Source organism: Filicampus tigris, chromosome 9, assembly GCF_054856515.1.
Source record: "Filicampus tigris isolate MCC_2025a chromosome 9, RoL_Ftig_1.0, whole genome shotgun sequence".
Classification (NCBI taxonomy): Eukaryota; Metazoa; Chordata; class Actinopteri; order Syngnathiformes; family Syngnathidae; genus Filicampus; species Filicampus tigris.
Genome location: NC_141225.1, coordinates 4202134 through 4220306, shown reverse-complemented (window position 1 = coordinate 4220306; position 18173 = coordinate 4202134). Strand labels below are relative to the sequence as shown.

The window sequence follows — 18173 nt, the reverse complement described above, 5'->3', positions numbered from 1 at the left end:
AAGTGGTATTGTATATTTCGCTTGCTTTGATTTATGAAATCTTATTTTGTATATGATCTACCATTTAGCCAATTAAATGTAAATAGAAAGTAGAAACTTTTTTTTTTTTTTAAGTTGTAGATATTTGTGAAAAGGAAAGTCATATAGACTAATAAAAGTGTGTTTTAAAGCTAAAATTAGTAACCAAACTCAAACACCCCCAAAAAAAACATAGGATGAAAACAAAAAACTCAAGTAGGATTTATTTGCAAATTTATATTTTACGCATATAAACACTTGAGTTATTTTAACAAAGAATATGTTTTTGTAACTACTTGATAAATTGATGCAATAAGTTGCCTTACATTTACTAAGTAGATTGAGCTCCAATTTTTTTTCAGCGTAGTTTTACCAAGTAACTTCAGATGTACACAGCCATTTGTTGCTAGGCAGAATTTGTGGAGCATAATCATTTGTACACCATGCTATAAAAATGGCATAGGTCAGTCACACCCACTAGGGCTAGGCTGGTCAAATGACAAACTAAACGGAGCTAAGTATATTGCCTCTGGACAAAGCGCCATCAGGGACAGGAAGTCTGACTAACACACAAGGGAAATTATTTCAAAACAGCACCATCTGGATTTTGAGACAAGTTTATTTATACACATTAATTCACTAAATTGGGAATGGCTCTGTATTAAATGTTTTGTTGAAGATGTCTGTGTTTCTTGTCAGGAGGATTTTCCAGGTAAGGAGTTGCCACACATAAAAAGCCAAGTGACACTCAAGGAGACAAAGCTGCTGGATCCACCAAAAGGGCAGGCCAAGGAAGGTCGGTCCAAACTCTTCAAAGGACCTTTAATTCACTTTGTGCAAGACTTAGTTCACACTCAACAATCTGATTAGACAGTAGTCGGTTCATAAGTGATGGTATGCAGTGCAACAGAACTAAGCCTTTATGGCCTATGTAAACGAAACTGATGTCGGAGGTCCTGAAGCTTCGTGGCATCTGAATGCGCCGTCTGATAGTGTAGTGACCACCGTCGTAGTGTCGTAACCTGTCAGGAAGTGTCTGGTGGGCGTTTACACATTTTGAATCGGTGTCGCGAGTCGTGACATTTGGTCACTCTGATTGGCTGTTAGCTAGCAAATCAGCGCTCGGAGCACCAACGGGAAGTGACCAATGCGGATAAACAGTGAGCACGCCTTAATCTTCTTGGAATTATGTGAAATGAATTAGCTAAGTGTGCTCTGAAAAACGATACCATTGATATTCAATGGTGAATAGGACAGGGAGAGGCTAAATCATTAATTCAGAAAGAAATGATGGCGATCTGGCAAACCCAATAGCAGTGTTAATTCTAATATTTTTATTTTGTTTCTTTTTTTCTAAACAAAAAATGGACAGATAAGAGTACTGTTAAAGTACCGGATCGATAATCCGTCTTGTTAAAAGTTGTAGTATCGTTAAAATCTTAACGATACCCATCCCTTGTATTTGGGTAATGGAAAGATCTAATTCATTAGTAAGTGTCAATGTGACTACGAATGGTTGTCTGTATCCATGTGTCAGTCCTGTGATTGACTAATGAGAACGCTTAGATTTTCTCATTGGTCCGATCACCAATTAAGATCCAATCAACTCTAGCTTTTCTGTGGCCCTAAACAAAATAAGCACTACAGAAAAATGAATACAGTATGATATGGATCGTTTTAATCAACCACCAGGAAACCCAGAGTCTCTGGCGGAGAAGGAGCTCCAGTTGTTGATGATGATCAACCAATTGAGTGGACTAAGGGAGCAGCTCCTGGGTGCTCACTCTGAGCAGAGGAACATGGCTGCCTTGCTTCTGGAAAAACAGCAGCAGCAAATGGAGCTGGCCCGGCAACAGCAAGAACAGGTAGCATACCGCCCGCTCAAAGCAAATGATCGTCACTGATGTCTGCTCTGTGCTTGAGCACAGAAGTGAGAGTGGAGATGACAGAGTCAAAACAAAAGTCTTGTTTATCCGATTTTTGAAAACTTAGAAATGAATGTTGAACTATTGATTTGTTTTGTTTGATATTCATCTTTTGATGTCAGACCCAAATGTTTTAGTGTACAGCAAAAAAAAAAAAAAAAAAGAATTCGGGCTCACTGTCCCAATACTTTTGAATGACCGTGTACTTATGCGCAAGTGCATTGCCACAGTTTGAGCACCTGATTAAGATCCTGATCCTGCTCAGACACACACACTATTCACTGTGTGACACATACAATGCGATATGTGTGTTTATGTGCATGTAACAATCACATGTATTGTGTCTCAGATTGCTAAACAACAACAGCAGCTGATCCAGCAGCAGCACAAGATCAACCTTCTTCAGCAGCAGATTCAGGTCAGCTACAATGCACACACACATACACACACGTTCCTAACTATGCATAAAACGAAGGCCTGTCATATACTATAAGTATCAATGTGACAAGTGGCCGCCATCTTTTTGAAATTTTCTCTAAAAAGATGGACTGATCACTTCAAAATGCCTCTTAAATTCTCCATAGCAAATTAATTCATGAAAAGAACAACTGATAACTGAAGTAGATGACCTATTCTACTACCCACACTTCTCGTAAATAATGTTGCACTATTTTTTAAAGTTTATTTTAGGGCAAGTGATGCATTTTGAAACATCACTGTAATTTTACAGAATCCACTTGGTGGACACCTTGCAATTTTAGCTCGTAGAGCTTGTTTTTTTTATATTTTTAGCTGACATTTGTAAGGTAATTGAAGAACGGGTTTCCAAAACATGCCTTAACTTTAATCTTAAAGTGGAAGTCAACCCAAACATTTTTTTTCCAGAATATGTTCTAATCAGGCCTCCTAGTTGGAATACGGCATTCTGATTAATATTGCGTTTGTGGAATATAAGTTAAGAAGCAAAACGCACCCACTTTTAGCCATCTCAGGGGGCGGCCATTTTGTCACTTCTGTCAAATAAAGATGACATTTTTTTTAGATAACGTTGACAAACAATGAAATGAAGTTATGCTGTTGTACTGTAGATGCTTTTTGACTATATTTTCAAAAGGTTTTATAATGCAAAAGCATTCCCCCAAAAGGCCATTTTTTTCCCCACACACAAAAAGCAACATTTCTCCGCAAGCCTTCTTCCCATTTTCAAAATTGCTGGTGCACTGTACTCAGGTTGAAGCACCCGTTCCAACCAGACTTTGCATTTTGATTAGACTGTCATTTTCTGGGGAAATCCTGTCAAGTTGCTAATGTAAGTTGGATTTGTCCAACTTTTGCCCCAGCAGGTAAACATGCCCTACGTGATGATCCCCGCTTTCCACCCCAACGCCCAGAGTCTTTCAGTCCCCTCTGACCCGCAGATAAGCTTGCCATTGCAGCCTATCCCGTGCAAGCCAGGTGAGTTTACCCTCTAAGTGAATGGTGTCAATGCTGTGTTCACGTTACAAAGCATTTCTTGATGCAGCATTGAGGAATACGTGGTGACGTTTATACTGTACAAATGTGTCTATGAATGAATTGAGAGAACCACATCTCTCACCCAAAATCAGCTGGGCTATGCTAGTAGGCCGCATCCAGCACACCCGAAATGAGCCTTTCTTGCAACTCCTTTTATCAGCGAAGCACTCAATGTACCTGACGAAGAATTAGAAACCTTCTTGAATGGTTATAGCTGTCAATCCAAGAAGAAGTATTGTTACTGCAGATAAGATTGAAATTAAGGGTTATGCTTGAACTTCACCTCATGGTGTGTTTCATGGAAAAGGCATCTTTAAATCTCTATATATTAAAAGATACACTACATCACATTGAAACAATACGATAAAGTGTCCTCGTTTTGTAAAAGAGTGCAGAGGAGCAGATTTTGAAATGAGTCTCTTGTTGTGTAGACCAAGATTATGTGGTCTATCTATTTTCACGTCCATATTTGACACTTGTTCTTGTAAAAAAATATATATTTCAGAATTTAAATGTTTGTACCATAACCCCGATGAGGACAAGCAGCATAGAAAATGTATGGATGAAATTTTACTGCAACTTACTTTATCCAACTTAAAGGGAGGTGAATACCGAGATGCGGAAATCATGTTAAATATTCAATCTTGTCCATAAGCGGGAAACAAAGCTGGTGCATTTATACTACTCATGTAAGAGATTACAGCATTGCATATCACTCAATCAACATTTTGTCCCACCCGCAGTGAGTAACCACTTATTCTGCATTAAATGACTATACAGCCAACAATTTTCTGTACTGTACCGCTTATTTTGGGCGCGTTCGGAAATGGACTCTGACGCCCGTGCACTACTGTGATTGTGTGTGTTTTCGGAGAGGCAGAGTGCGCTCCACTCGCATGAATTTCCTAACGCAGCCAGCACTGGTGCACCTTGTCCGCAGTTTGAGCACCTAGTACGCGCACCGACACTCCATTTTTGATGCTCTCGGAGTAACCGAAAGGCAACTTGAAAGGCAATGCACATTTGGAGTGAACCAGTTTGCACTCGTAGCGTATTTCTCAATGCTGTCGGTTATATCGACGACTACACTCACCCTGAACTGGTTACAAATGAATCATTTTCAAACTTTTCATACTTATAATCACAATGTCACTGAGTGGGAACTAAAAATGATCATTTGCTGCTAGTTACATAACAACCCTTATGAAGTTAACATCCCCACTTTTATTTTCTAACCCCATATGACCTGGGATAAGATCCAGCCCCCTAAAATACCAAAGGCCATAGATGGTTTTGAAAGTGGATTGATGATTGGGTAGCAATGGTGTACATTATAATATATTTATGTACTGAAACATGAATGCGCCTATAGACTTGCCTCTTTGATTTCGTTTTTTAAAAAGCCAATGACATGGATGTGGGGACATGGGGAATGGGTTGTATTTACTATTCAAGTTAACAAAATGTGAATCCGTTTCTGTCATGCCATCTCTTTTTTGTCATTTAAAAATGTATCTTTTCCAGCTGTGGACTATCCCATGCAGCTGCTGTCCACACCTATCAAGAGGAGCGGTGGTTCCATCCGACAGGTATCATGTCCAAATTGCTGCTGTTTCTATTTCTATACTGTAATTATTTTGTTAAAACCTTTATACACTCAAAATTGTATATCCAACCATCCATTATCTAAACTGCTTATTGAAAGTACAAATATCATTGCGGAAGCTAAGAATGGTAGTGTTTGTGTTCTATGAAACATCTGTGTTATTATACTGTACCTCCAGACCAACTGATCCTCCTATTCAGGATACTGCAGGTATAGAAATTCTCAAACAGAACACACCCTGTTTTCAAAGGCTTGTATCTTTTGTGTATGTGCGTGTGTAAGGATGGCAGGTTTTCAAGCTAAAGACCGATTACCAGAGCTCATTAAACAAAAGAGTAGTATACTTAGAGAAAAGAAAGATACGACAACGGGTGTGACAAATGCGCTGAGACATGCCTGATTGACACGTAGTATGCATAGATTGCATAAAAGGTGTGTCTGAAAAGTTCCAAGGCAGGTGTTACAGAAGATACATTTCAAATGCAAACAACCACATTTTCTCTTAGAAGTAATTACCCTGGAGTCTTACACACTTTTTGGGCCTTCCCCTGCCACGCCTTCAAGGATTCTTCAGGATTCTTTTGAGATCCTCCGCAGCTCCATCGTCCTTGACATTTTGAAATCATCTACGTCTTCAAAATGGGTCTGCCCGCTCGATTCTAGGAAAGAGGAAAAAAATCACACCGAGAACTTCAGTACGGTCATGTTCTTCTCGGCCAGAAACTGTGGGATGCTCAGGATGTTGTGAGCATTGTCCTCCTGCCACAAATCTCTCCTCTGCTCACGCACTGAGCGAAGCAAACACCGCAGGATCACTTTGTAGACATGCTGGTTGATTGTCTGGCCCACGTTGAAGGGGAAAACTTGTCCCACTAGTTGTGACACTAGTCTTGGAACATATCTGACAACCCTCGTACACATCCTTACAATTAACTCTTATCTGCACTTATCTGCTCTCACTCTCTCTTTAGGAAGCCGGTCAGCCCTTGAACCTGACGTCCAAGCCTGGGAAAGCCCCCAGTCCAAAATTCATGGAGGTGGGATCGCTGGGGGTGCAAAGCACGTACAGGCACAGAGATATGCCAAAGGACGCATCAAACAGCCCGCCACAGTCCGCCCTCAGTGAGTTATGAGTTGCAGTCACTCCGCTGTGACGCCATCAAATAATCAGTCGAGCTTCCTTTGTATCTAAAATAGATTTTATTTTAGCCGCCATCTTGAACCGAGTCTCCCAGGCAAGCTCTTCCATTCACTTGAGTGACTGTATGGCTCTAAGAAATTCATCATAACCGGTTGACTTCTTTACCGATTTGGACAGGGATAGGTTTGTTAGAAACATCTAGGTAATTTTAGAACCAGGACTTTCATAACATTTAATATAAGGAGAAGACCAAATGTTTTTTTTATTCTAAAAAACGAGAGCTCCGCAAAAAAGAAAACACAACACCCCATCAACAATGAACTTGACCTTATATTAAATATTCTCTTATTTTGCTCGCTATCACATTGTTGAACTAGTGGAAATGATTGGAACAATTTAAAGCTTTGAAAACATTCATCCATCCATTTTCGATACCGGTTATCCTCACAAGGGTCGCGGGGCGTGCTGGAGCCTATCCCAGCTGTCTTCGGGCAGTAGGCGGGGGACACCCTGGATTGGTTGCCAGCCAATCGCAGGGCACACAGAGAGAAACAAACATCCGCACTCACAATCACACCTAGGGGCAATTTAGAGAGTCCAATCAACCTACCAAGCATGTTTTTGGAATGTGGGAGGAAAAAGGAGTACCTGGAGAAAACCCACGCAGGCACGTAGAGAACATGCAAACTCCACGCAGGGGGGCCGGAGCCAGGATTGAACCCACAACCTCTGAACTGTGAGGCGGACATGCTAACCAGTCGACCACCCGCTTTGAAAACAAATATTCAAAAATTAAATTTTGACCTTATTTGAGACATATATTTCAATGGTCAAAATTAAAATGGAAGCTTATCTTCTGTTTAGGGTTCACTTTTTTTTTTTTATCCGACTCCGGAGGAGTAGTGGCTCACTAATCATGAACCTCACCGCACTGAACACGGCATTTTGATTAATACAGCATTTGTGGTTACGAATTAAGCAGCAAAATCCACCCATTTTTGCCCCTCTCAGGGGGCGACCATTTTGCCACGTGCTTTCGACTGAAAATGACATCACAGTTGCTCTGGGCTCTGGTAACAGCCAATCATGGCTCAGCTTGCGAACATCACATGACCAAACTCAGAAAACTGGTAAGCACTGAGCAACTGTGATGCCCTTTTCAGTCGACAGCAAGTGGGAAAATGCCCAATGCCGTATGATGGATAAAAACAGGTGAATTTTGCTGCTTAATTTATATTCTACAAGTGCAATATCAATCAGGACACCATGTTTAGACTGGTGGGGCCGCAGAGGCCATATTACTGTTTGAAAATCTTTTACTTGACTTCCCCTTTTAACTTTTCTTTGAATTAAAACATTTTCTCTCTGTCTGCCTCTCTTTCTCTTTGTCTCGCTGTCTTTGTTTTGTGCCAAAGCTTTACTCAGGGACAGTGATGTGGTCACCCAGGCCATTCATGATGCCCAGCAGCTACTGAGGAGTCACAACGCTGGAGGCCAAGAGAGAGACAGAGAAAAAGAAACAGACAGAGAAACCTGCAAAACATTGGTCAGCGAATCTCACAATACAATACCATGATGTATAATAACCAATAACCAATGTAAGTGTGAATGGTTGTTTGTCGAAATATACCCTACGAATTGCTGGTGCCATATTCAAGATGTCCGCTTCCTCTTGCCCAAAGTCAGCTGGGATAGGCTCCAGCTCATCCGCGACCATAGTGAGGATAGGCGGTATACAAAATGGAGGAATAATCAAGGATTGACAAAAACAAAAGATTTAAGTCATTTTAAAGTGAAATCAACCCAAACATATTTTTTTCAAGAATATGTTCCCAGCAGGCCCACTAGGTGAAACACGGCATTCTGATTAATATTGTGTTTGTGGAATATAAATTAAGCATCAAAATGCACCCACTTTTAGCCATCTCAGGGGGCGGCCATTTTGTCACTTCTGTCAACTGAAAACGGCATCACAACTGCTCAGGTAACAACCAATCACGGCTCAGCTTCAGAAAACAGGTCAGCCGTGATTGGTCGTTACCTGAGCACTGAGCGGGTGTGATGTCATATTCAGTCGACAGAAGTGACCAAATGGCCTCCCTCAGAGATGGATGAAAACGGGTGGATTAACTCTTATTCCACCAACACAGTATTTGTCAGAATACCTTGTTTCAACTAGTGGACTTGCAAAGAACATATTCTTGAAAAAAATATGTTTCGGTTGACTTCCGCAAAGGGAATAATCACTGTTGTCTTGATTATACTGTAATTCCTGCGTGATGCTTTTCAGTGCTCCATCGTTGATCTCATTTAAAAGAAGTGAGAAGCTTGTTATTTAGATGTGATAATAACTTCCGGGTCGTAGTCGAATCATCAAAGGCCCAATCCCAATACCCACCCTTGCATCCTTGTGCCCCTCACTTGCGCGGTCCGCCGAGGGTACGGGTGTGTAGGCTATCCCAATTCTGCTCTGTTGCCCCGCCCTCTTTGCGCCCTTGTTCCGCACTTCGGATGAGCCCGCACCCATGCCCCCTCAGCCGAAACATATTAACCACAATTCATTGCGCATTTGACCAAAATAGAGGGAAACTGATGAGATTCTGTGGAATTCCTGTACCTGTGCCAAAAAATGTCTCTTCCAGTGTAAATATCGAATTATTACAAAGTTTATCATTTGTATATGTGTAATTTAATCGATGTTTTAAAGTCACTGTTTACCCATTTATAGTTTACCTACGTTTTTGTTCCTAGTGTAGCTGTAATACTTCGCAACCTTCTGCGCATGCGCCGCATATCGTGCAGGAGCCATAGCTCCCATCGACGGAAAGACCGAGACCGAGTTTTACTTTACTACTACTTTACTGACGGTTTAATATCATTTTAAACAGCAAAATTGACAAAATAATAACCCGAACCATCATGCTCGCTGACGCAGGTGCATACATCGCTAAACGTCACACGAGGCGTCCCAAATTCTGACATTTTTGTACATGTAACCTGCGCCCTCGAACCCTTCGTGCACTTCAGCGAAGACCGTCGGGTGCAAGTGTGTGTTTGGGATTGGGCCAAAGAGCAAGGTGCTAGCAACTTTGCCATTAAAAGAAATGAGATCTACCCTGTGTCCGACTGCTATGCTTTCACTCTTTGCTGACACAACTATTGGTGTTCAACACGGCAGATAAGGTTTTGCCAATACTGTATAATCCACAACATAATTAGCTGGTGTAATAGTCTCTATCTTACACTTACACAAAAAACCTGGTTGGAGTGATTTAAAAAAAAAATTATTTCATAACAAACTCATCTAGTCTCTAATCAGCCCCTTTTACATCCACCAAAGCACTATTTGAAGCCCACATGTCACGTGTGTTTTGTGTAAAAATTCTATTCTAGTCTTTGGTGTTCAGTCTTTGAGGTGGCTGGCGTGTTGGTCTCGGTCTGGCACTAAAGCCACAGCTGTTGCAGCCACACAATACCACAAAGGCCTCAGTGTGCCATTGACGTAGCCACCTGCCTCCTTCTTTGTGTACTGTAACATTGTAGTCTTCTCTTCCTTGAAATGATCTGGCTCCACCTTGACTCTAAAAGTCTGCAATCACTTCTTTTTTTAGTGTCTTGTCCTGCTATAGGACTAAAATATTGTTACCAGTTCGTAAATGGAAGATGCCACGTCATGAGCAGCTTTGTCAATTTAGACTGTTACATTCCTGAGGGCCTTGTCTCCTTCACCTCTCTTCCCTCAGACAATAAACACCATTTCTTTGTCCTCTATTGTGTTGTCATTTTCTTTCTTCGCATTTAGAGCTCTCATTTTGAACAGCAGCTGAAGTCGTGTTTGTGCCATGTCTATACATTCTGTGTTCCAAAATAGCTCTCCGTGCAACGCCTTGAGCACACCCTTATAGAGCGTCTCACCTATTTATCGCAATTAGAATTCAAGCTTGCGACTTTTAATCTTTCAGGAGTGCAGATATCCTACTTGTGGTGAGAGAAGTGTTCACGCCGAGCAAGGTGCCGACCGACACACATTGCTGTCCGCGGACGACCACCTCAGCAGTGACTCCGAGAGTAAGTGGAACCAAACCAGCACGACTCAAACACTCGTGGAAGGCATACTGCATACATGTGTGCTAATGACAATACAATTCCAGACAAATAAGAAATATTTTAACCCCATAATCATATACTCATGACAGCTTCCTCCTTGTGTTACCACTGTTGCAAAATAATATAGGCTTGATTTCAAATCCTCATAGTTCAGTTTTGTGACAGAATGTGAATAATTTGTGGCTAAACGTATATGCCGTGTATTTGTATCTGGCAGGTTCGGCAATAGTCACCGATGGTGCAGTTTGCCAATGTTCAGTTCTCAGTGACGTGAATTGCCGTCTGTCTCTATGTGCCTATGATTGACTGGCAACCAATCCAGGGTGCAGTTTGCCTTTAGTTGATTGGGATAGGCCCCAGCTCCCCTCGACCGTGAATAGGATAAGCATAACATAAAATGGATGGATTGAGGTAAAGGAGTGTAGCATTGCAAAATTTGAATTTAATCACTACTGTGTATTAAATAAATAAATAAACAAACACACAAAGGAAGAAAGACAGGCAGTGCCATTATCTGGATCTGGCGCAGCACCATCCTGCTGCCCTAAGAGCACTTACCTGTGCATACACAGAATTAGATTTCTGCATGTATACACTATCGTGACCAAAGCAAGCACGCATCATTCATGACACAGTGGGTGAGTGGTTGCCCGCTCATCCAGGGAACGCCACCCATGAACCAAACTACTTTGTGTTTTGTATTTTCTATTCCTGGATTATCTTGACCTTTCTGCCCTGTAGGTACCCTGCAGGTCCCAGGCAGTTACTCTGAAGCCCGCCCCCCACCGTCCTCAGGCCACATCAAGAGACCCATGAATGCCTTCATGGTTTGGGCCAAGGACGAACGCAGGAGAATCCTGCAGGCCTTTCCTGATATGCACAACTCCTCCATCAGCAAGATCCTGGGTGAGCCCAGCACGGGTAGAGGAGGGTTGCGCTCTGCGCCTCTATTGTGAGACGCTGCCTTGCAAATACATGTGGGGGCAACAACAACCACCTGCTTCTTATACCACACATGCACACACACACACACACACGTACATAAATGCACATACTTACTCTACAAAAGCTAAAACTTAACATGGAAAGTTTGAAAATGTGAATGGAAAAGTTTCATTTCTATTACTAAATGTTGTCAAGTCTTTATGTTCATTGAAAATTGGAAGCCGTACTGACTCACTCCAAACCTCAGACTAAATGAATGGCGGTCAAAAAAGCCACCAGTGTCATTGGCTGGTAATCAGACCAGAGTGTGATTTTTTTTTTTTTTTTTTAGTGTGATTGTGATTGTTTTGGTTGTCGTGCAGTACTCTGGCTTGCTCCCACAGCCCAATAAAATGCATGTTAGGTTAATTTGAATACAGCCTTCTGAACTTTTATGGCATGTTTTTCTCACCGATATACTAAGGTGAACTTGACTTCAACTGTGCTTGCCTCCATTTCAATATTAATTTCAATGACCAAATCAAGATTATTTTCTTTGTGACACATTGTTGTGTAGCCTATATTTTCTTACTGATGGTGCCCATATCAGCTGGCAAGTGTGTATACCTGAAGTAAGCAGCCATTTTCAGATTTAAAAGTAACGCATTTTCTGGACTCTGAGCACCTTTATAACTCTATTTAAAAAACAACAACAACGAAAAATGACATATATAAGCCGCACCAGGTTATAAGACGCACCTATCTATGTTGAAAAATGAGATATTTACAGCATCTACAGAACGATTTTGAACTGTAAATGTACATTTATGTACCTGAACAGATTATTTCCTAACAATGCCTTTTAACATGGCAGCAACTTTGATGATTAAAACGGAACATAACCACGAGAAAATAAACAGTATTTATTTATCTTCATTTCTCCTGTGTTCGTTCGTCTTCTTCTATGTTGAAAAGGTAGATATTTTCTGTATTTACAGAACAATTTTGAACCGTAAATGTACATGTATGTACCTGAACAGATTCTTTCCTAACAGCGCCTTTGCAACTTCCTGATTTCTACGCAGCCACTTTGCCGTGCTGATTAAAACGGAACAAAACCAAGAGAAAATAAGCAGTATTTATCTTCATTTCACTTCCCGCTGCCGCCTCCAACGTCTCACCATAGATTCATTGACGCTAAGTAGCGTAGTTTCCTTCGTGGCCTTCAACTTAAAACTTGCATCATGCAAGCAACATGCTTAACCAAGTGCTTAGCGCCCTCACCTGTTGAACTCCTCCACTTGCAGTCACATCCTGTTAATGTCATCGATACATAACAGGTTCCATGATGAAGGGTCGAGGATTTGAAAATACAGTAATTAACTGTTTGTAATTCGTCGTTCGTGTTCTATCTGCTAAAGAAAAGTATCATCTTCTTTGCATTGATTTTTTTTTCTTAGTTTTGATTCTAATTCCGGTTAGAGCGTCCCTAGCGGTGGAACAAAAATCCACAGAATAGCCGCACCTTTATATAAGCCGCACGGTTCAAAACCTAGCAAAAAAGTAGTGGCTTGTAGTCCGGAAAATACGGTAAATGTGAACTTGATTTGACCTTGACAAAACCAAAGGGTTGACTCGCCCACTCCTACTGAGCCTCCTTTTCCTTTATGATTGTTTGTTTGCATTTAGGCTCCAGGTGGAAGTCCATGTCCAACCAGGAGAAGCAGCCTTACTATGAAGAGCAGGCCAGACTGAGCAGGCAGCACCTGGAGCGCTACCCGGACTACAAGTACAAACCCCGGCCCAAACGTACTTGTATTGTGGAGGGGCGGAGGCTGAGGGTGGGCGAATACAAAGCCATGATGAAGAGCCGCAGACAGGAACAGAGGACAACATACACCAGGAGGTATAAATGCTACACACATTTAATGAAATTATTTGCAGTATTTAAGTATCAAATGGCAGGACCAACTTGTCGCTATGACCCAGGTCCTTAAGATAAGGCGCCAGGGTGCCCAAGTTATACCCATCCCCACACCTTTTGGGGGAGCATAAGTTGTACAAGTAGCAACGACTGAGGGCTTGATGAAAGTAGGGGTCCTTGGTTTACAGCGGAGTTCGTTCCAAATGTACGTTAGTCAGAACACACATAGTCTCCCATACCTTTGTTAACGCAGTAGTGAAATCTTAATTACAGTAAATATGTGTGAAAACGGATGGCTGCTGGCCCAACCAGTATGAGAACTGACCTCCATACAGTGTTCAACCTATATTCTTATATTTGTTCCGTGAAATTGTATGAATTTATTCCCAACAGTTACAACATTTCTTTTGTCCGTATTGCCTATATGTGGCTGTTAGATTTTTTGTTTTGGTCCAATCATATTTCAGCCACTATGTGCTGCCATGTCAATCGAATCTGCCCAGGGCCTTCCGAATCAGAAATGTTGGCCAATTTAACTTGAACTATTTTGAAAATGGGTCAGTTATCAAATTCGCTTGAAAGGTCCAGTTCGCTGGCCCACAATGACGTCAGCATTTTTTCATCTTTCGATTGGTTGGTCAGAACAAGCGAAGTTTGACTAACCAAACACGTTTGTAGTTTTTAAAACATATAATTGTAATTTTTCAAAGAAGTGACATTTTTCTTTCTATTTAGTCCAACAGAACCACAGTCCATCCACTACTCTCACAATGAAGCCTTGTACCCGGCCGGTGGCGGTGGCAGCTCTGTCTCCGTGGCGTCCATGTCCTTTCACTCCTCCCTTCTGGAGCATTACCTGCCGCAGCCGCCGCCTACGTCACATCGAGTTGAGTGCCCGACCACACCCGCCCCTCTGCCCCGGGTGAGACAGACGGACAGAGAGCGACAGCAGGCACCGTACAGTGAAGGAGAGGAAAGTGACAGAGGGGATAGAAGTGAGGGGGAACTTGTGCTCCTCACAGACTGAAAAGAATACATCAGAATTTCAATGTAACTGGAAATAAAAGAAGGGATTCGGTTCTCACTGAATTTTAGGTTGTTTAGGTTTGTAAATTATGCCCAGTGGCATACATCCAATGCGCAAATAGGTAAGCTCTTATCTCACTCATTTCATGTCAAAAGTCAAGAAAGACTTTCATTTGGAACCAGGCAACATTAAATTACCCAATATCAGGTACAGTTTTTTCTTGCTCCCGTGTTGCTGGTCAAGAAGGCTGTGAATGCTACAGGGAAAGGACAAACAATCCATGTTTCATTTGGGACATGATGGACTCATTCATACGCCAGCACTGCCTCCTGCTGATTAAGTCAGGTTGTCACAACGCAGACAAACACATCATTTTGCTCATGTTCCTAAAATGACCTTATTTCAAAGATTTGTTCTGTTGCATCTTGCATGCATGGTGTGCCAAACTTGTGGCCTTGCATATTTTATATATATATATATATATATATATATATATATATATATATATATATATATATATATATATATATATATATATATATATTAGATGTCTATATATATATAATTAGATGTCTATATATATATATATATATATATTAGATGTCTATATATATATTTAGGTATATATATATTATATATATATTATATATATATTATATATATATATATTATATAATATATATATATATATATTATATATGATATCATATATATAATATAATATGTACATTTATTATATAATATATGTATATATATATATATATATATATGTGTGTATACACACACCTCTGTGTTCACTTTTCAGAATGTTTGACTGTTTTGTATGCATCTGTCAGCTTAACTCCACCAAATGTGTCTGTATGTATATATATATATATATATATATATATATATATATATATATATATATATATTAGACGTCTATATATATATAATTAGATGTCTATATATATATATATATATATATATATATATATATATATATATATATATATATATTATATATATGATATCATATATACAATATGTACATTTATTATATAATATATGTATATATATATATATATATATATATATATGTGTGTATACACACACCTCTGTGTTCACTTTTCAGAATGTTTGACAGTTTTGTATGCATCTGTCAGCTTAACTCCACCAAATGTGTCTGTATGTATATATATATATATATATATATATATGTATATATATATATATATATATATATATCTTATATAATATTATATAATATAATATATTATGTAATATATATATATATATATATAATGTCATATTTGTCTGTAGGTTCTATTTGGTATGGTTACATTTTCATGTTATTACCACATTTTATTGCATTCTTTCATAGACATCCATTGGAACAACAACAAAAAGCAAGCGATGCTCACCTTACAGAGTGAAATGAGGAGTTATACAGTCATACTGTTGATACTTTGACTTATGCTGGAAACCTAACTTGGACTTTTTACATTCATGCAATTTACGTCTATTCTGTCTTTGCTGTAAGAATTTACAAACTGAAAACGTGAGTTTATAGTTGTTGGTAAGTAGTTTATGTGAATGTGATTGTAAACATACAGAATACAAAAATTGCTGCTTCGTTTATACGCAGTGAAAGGTAGTGCTGGAGACATGGATGATTTTGCATATATATTCTAATCAGTCTTAATACCCAACATAGGAACACTGGGTTTAATTTCCCTTCGGCCACCTCCAAGGTTGACGCATCATAAAGGGAAAACTTCATGGTTGAGGATGCTGCAGTGATAACAGATGGAAATCAGATGAAAATCCCCAATCTTATTTTACCAGAGACATACTGCTGAGGAACTGATCTTTACCCCTGCTGATGTAAATACAGAAAGAGACTTTATTTTGTTTTATAAGAGCTTGTGTAATTTAAAAGTGTACATTTTTCTGTTTTGTGGGGTTTTATTCTCTTCACAAAAAAAAAAGAAAGAAAAGAAAAAAAAGAAATGCATTTTGCTCTTAGTGTGTATGGTGTATGTGTGTATATATGTACTCTTTATATACAGTGGGAGGACGAAGTATGTGAACCCTTTGGAATTTCTTACATTTCTGGAGAAATTGTTCATTAAATATAGTCTGACCTTCAGCCGAATCACAAGAATAAACAAGAGTCTACTTGAACTAATTACACACAAACAAGTATGTTTTCATATTTTTATAGAGCATAATATGTAAACACTCAAGGATGGGGAGGAAAAAGTAAGTGAACCATTGGATTTAATACATGGTCACCATTTTGAATCTTGTTTGGTGCTTTATTGAGTGTTGCAAAGGTGATTACCGGTAATCTTTTCTCAAGCATAAAGTGCTAACTGGGGATGAGACATTAGTCCATCACTTTAAGCCTGATTCCAAAAGAGCATTCATGGAAGAAATGGAAGAAAGCAAGAGATCGTGGAAACAACTAGTAGGTTAAATTCAGTAGAGATAACATTTTAACCCTCGCTTGTGTGCGGGTGTGTGTGTTAGGGAGAGAGTGAGTGTGTGTGTTCTAATGAGTGAAAGAGAGTCTAGATGCGTGTAACTTTGTACCTGTAGGTTGTCTTTTTTTTTTATTATTGTATATGATACAAATGCATAATATACACACATACATGTGCATAACATACAGATATAATTAAAGTTAACTTTATAGGTTGTCGTTTTGATTTCAGTCTATTGACTTAGATTACTTGGCAAATCTGACACATCCAATATGGCAGATAGGCTGACGTATTGCAGCGACGGCCCAATCCGCTTGAGACGGTGACTACACTTGTACACACGGTGGTGCTATCGGTATACATGCTCCCACAAAATATATGTCTCCGAACAGAACAGGTATTGCTTTTCTTCCAAAACAGGTTCCTAATGTACGTGTAAAATGTGTCATCCATGTGTAATACACACAAAGGAAGAGATATGATGTCATGGCTGTCATCCATCCTTCCATCTCCAGGGTCGCAGTTATACTGGTGGAGTCTATCCCAGCTGACTTTGGCTCTGTTCATCCTGGGCTGGTCGCTTTACAATCGCAGGCAGTTGTTTAACAGTGTAACATACACGAACCTTCCCATTCTATAGGTGGCTGAGACCCAGATGAAAATATTTGCACAAGAACCTGTCGAAGCAGACGCACCTGTTTGAGGAGAAATGGACAAATAACCACATACATGTGATGTGACTAAAGAAGATGTTTTCTTTGGGAAGCAGGATCCGTCTCCAATGGCAAAGGCAAAATTTGTCGACAGAGCCTCTTTGGTTGGAAGATTTTATTTTCTCCATCACAGCTGATGTCAGAAGTCAATGCAGTCTCTAAAAGTGCCCCCCCCCAAACCATTCGCTTCTTACAGGGGCGGGCAACTTAAAAAATGCAGAGCTAACGTCACTCTAGCTTCTCTAGCTTCTCGTTACTCGTAAATCTAGCTTCCGTTTTTAAGTTCCGTGACCACCATTTGGAGCGGCTGTGAAAATTTGATAAATGGTGCCCAAGAACCTTCTTAACTCATTCAGTAACCAGACTTTAGAACATACTTTTTTTCACACCTGCAAATGTTGCACATTAGCGACTCGAGTACCGTTCTGCTAAAGTATTAGCTGCAAGGCTCCAGACTGTCCCTAAATAGTGGCTTTTGCCTCTAAAATTTTAATCTAAACGTGCATGTGTGGCCACTAAATTTATTGATTAAAAATTTTTAAAAAATGATTGTCCTAGGCGACAAATATAAAAGTACAACTTTCACTTTTTGAAACAAATTACTCGATATAAGTACACTTCCCCTTTGCTATTCTACGTTTCTGGCACCCACTTGTAAAAGTAATCATTGAATCAGTCCTGAGATCTTCCATCACAGTCTGGTTGGGTGCTGCCACAAAGAAGGACAAAGCCCGACTGCAACGGACAGTTAGGGCTGCCGAGATTATCGGTCCGCTCCCTCACCAACTCTTGAGGAATTGCACAC

The 18173-nt window shown here is 39.9% G+C and overlaps 1 protein-coding gene across 3 annotated transcripts in view; it reads left to right on the top strand.

The window, feature by feature from the left end:
- Positions 1 to 14635, top strand: part of sox13 (SRY-box transcription factor 13) — a 51948-nt gene extending 37313 nt beyond the window's left edge. For 2 of the 3 annotated variants that reach the window (XM_086040645.1, XM_086040644.1), the window contains 11 exons: positions 718 to 814; positions 1711 to 1883; positions 2293 to 2361; positions 3284 to 3398; positions 4983 to 5047; positions 6036 to 6186; positions 7621 to 7751; positions 10168 to 10273; positions 11054 to 11218; positions 12926 to 13142; positions 13896 to 14635. In XM_086040645.1, the coding sequence (XP_085896771.1) occupies positions 718 to 814; positions 1711 to 1883; positions 2293 to 2361; positions 3284 to 3398; positions 4983 to 5047; positions 6036 to 6186; positions 7621 to 7751; positions 10168 to 10273; positions 11054 to 11218; positions 12926 to 13142; positions 13896 to 14187 (1581 nt within the window). In that variant the 3' untranslated portion in view covers positions 14188 to 14635. The remainder of the gene's footprint in view (positions 1 to 717; positions 815 to 1710; positions 1884 to 2292; positions 2362 to 3283; positions 3399 to 4982; positions 5048 to 6035; positions 6187 to 7620; positions 7752 to 10167; positions 10274 to 11053; positions 11219 to 12925; positions 13143 to 13895) is intronic. The other variant, XM_086040646.1, reaches the window with a different exon arrangement.
- Positions 14636 to 18173: the final 3538 nt, after the last annotated feature.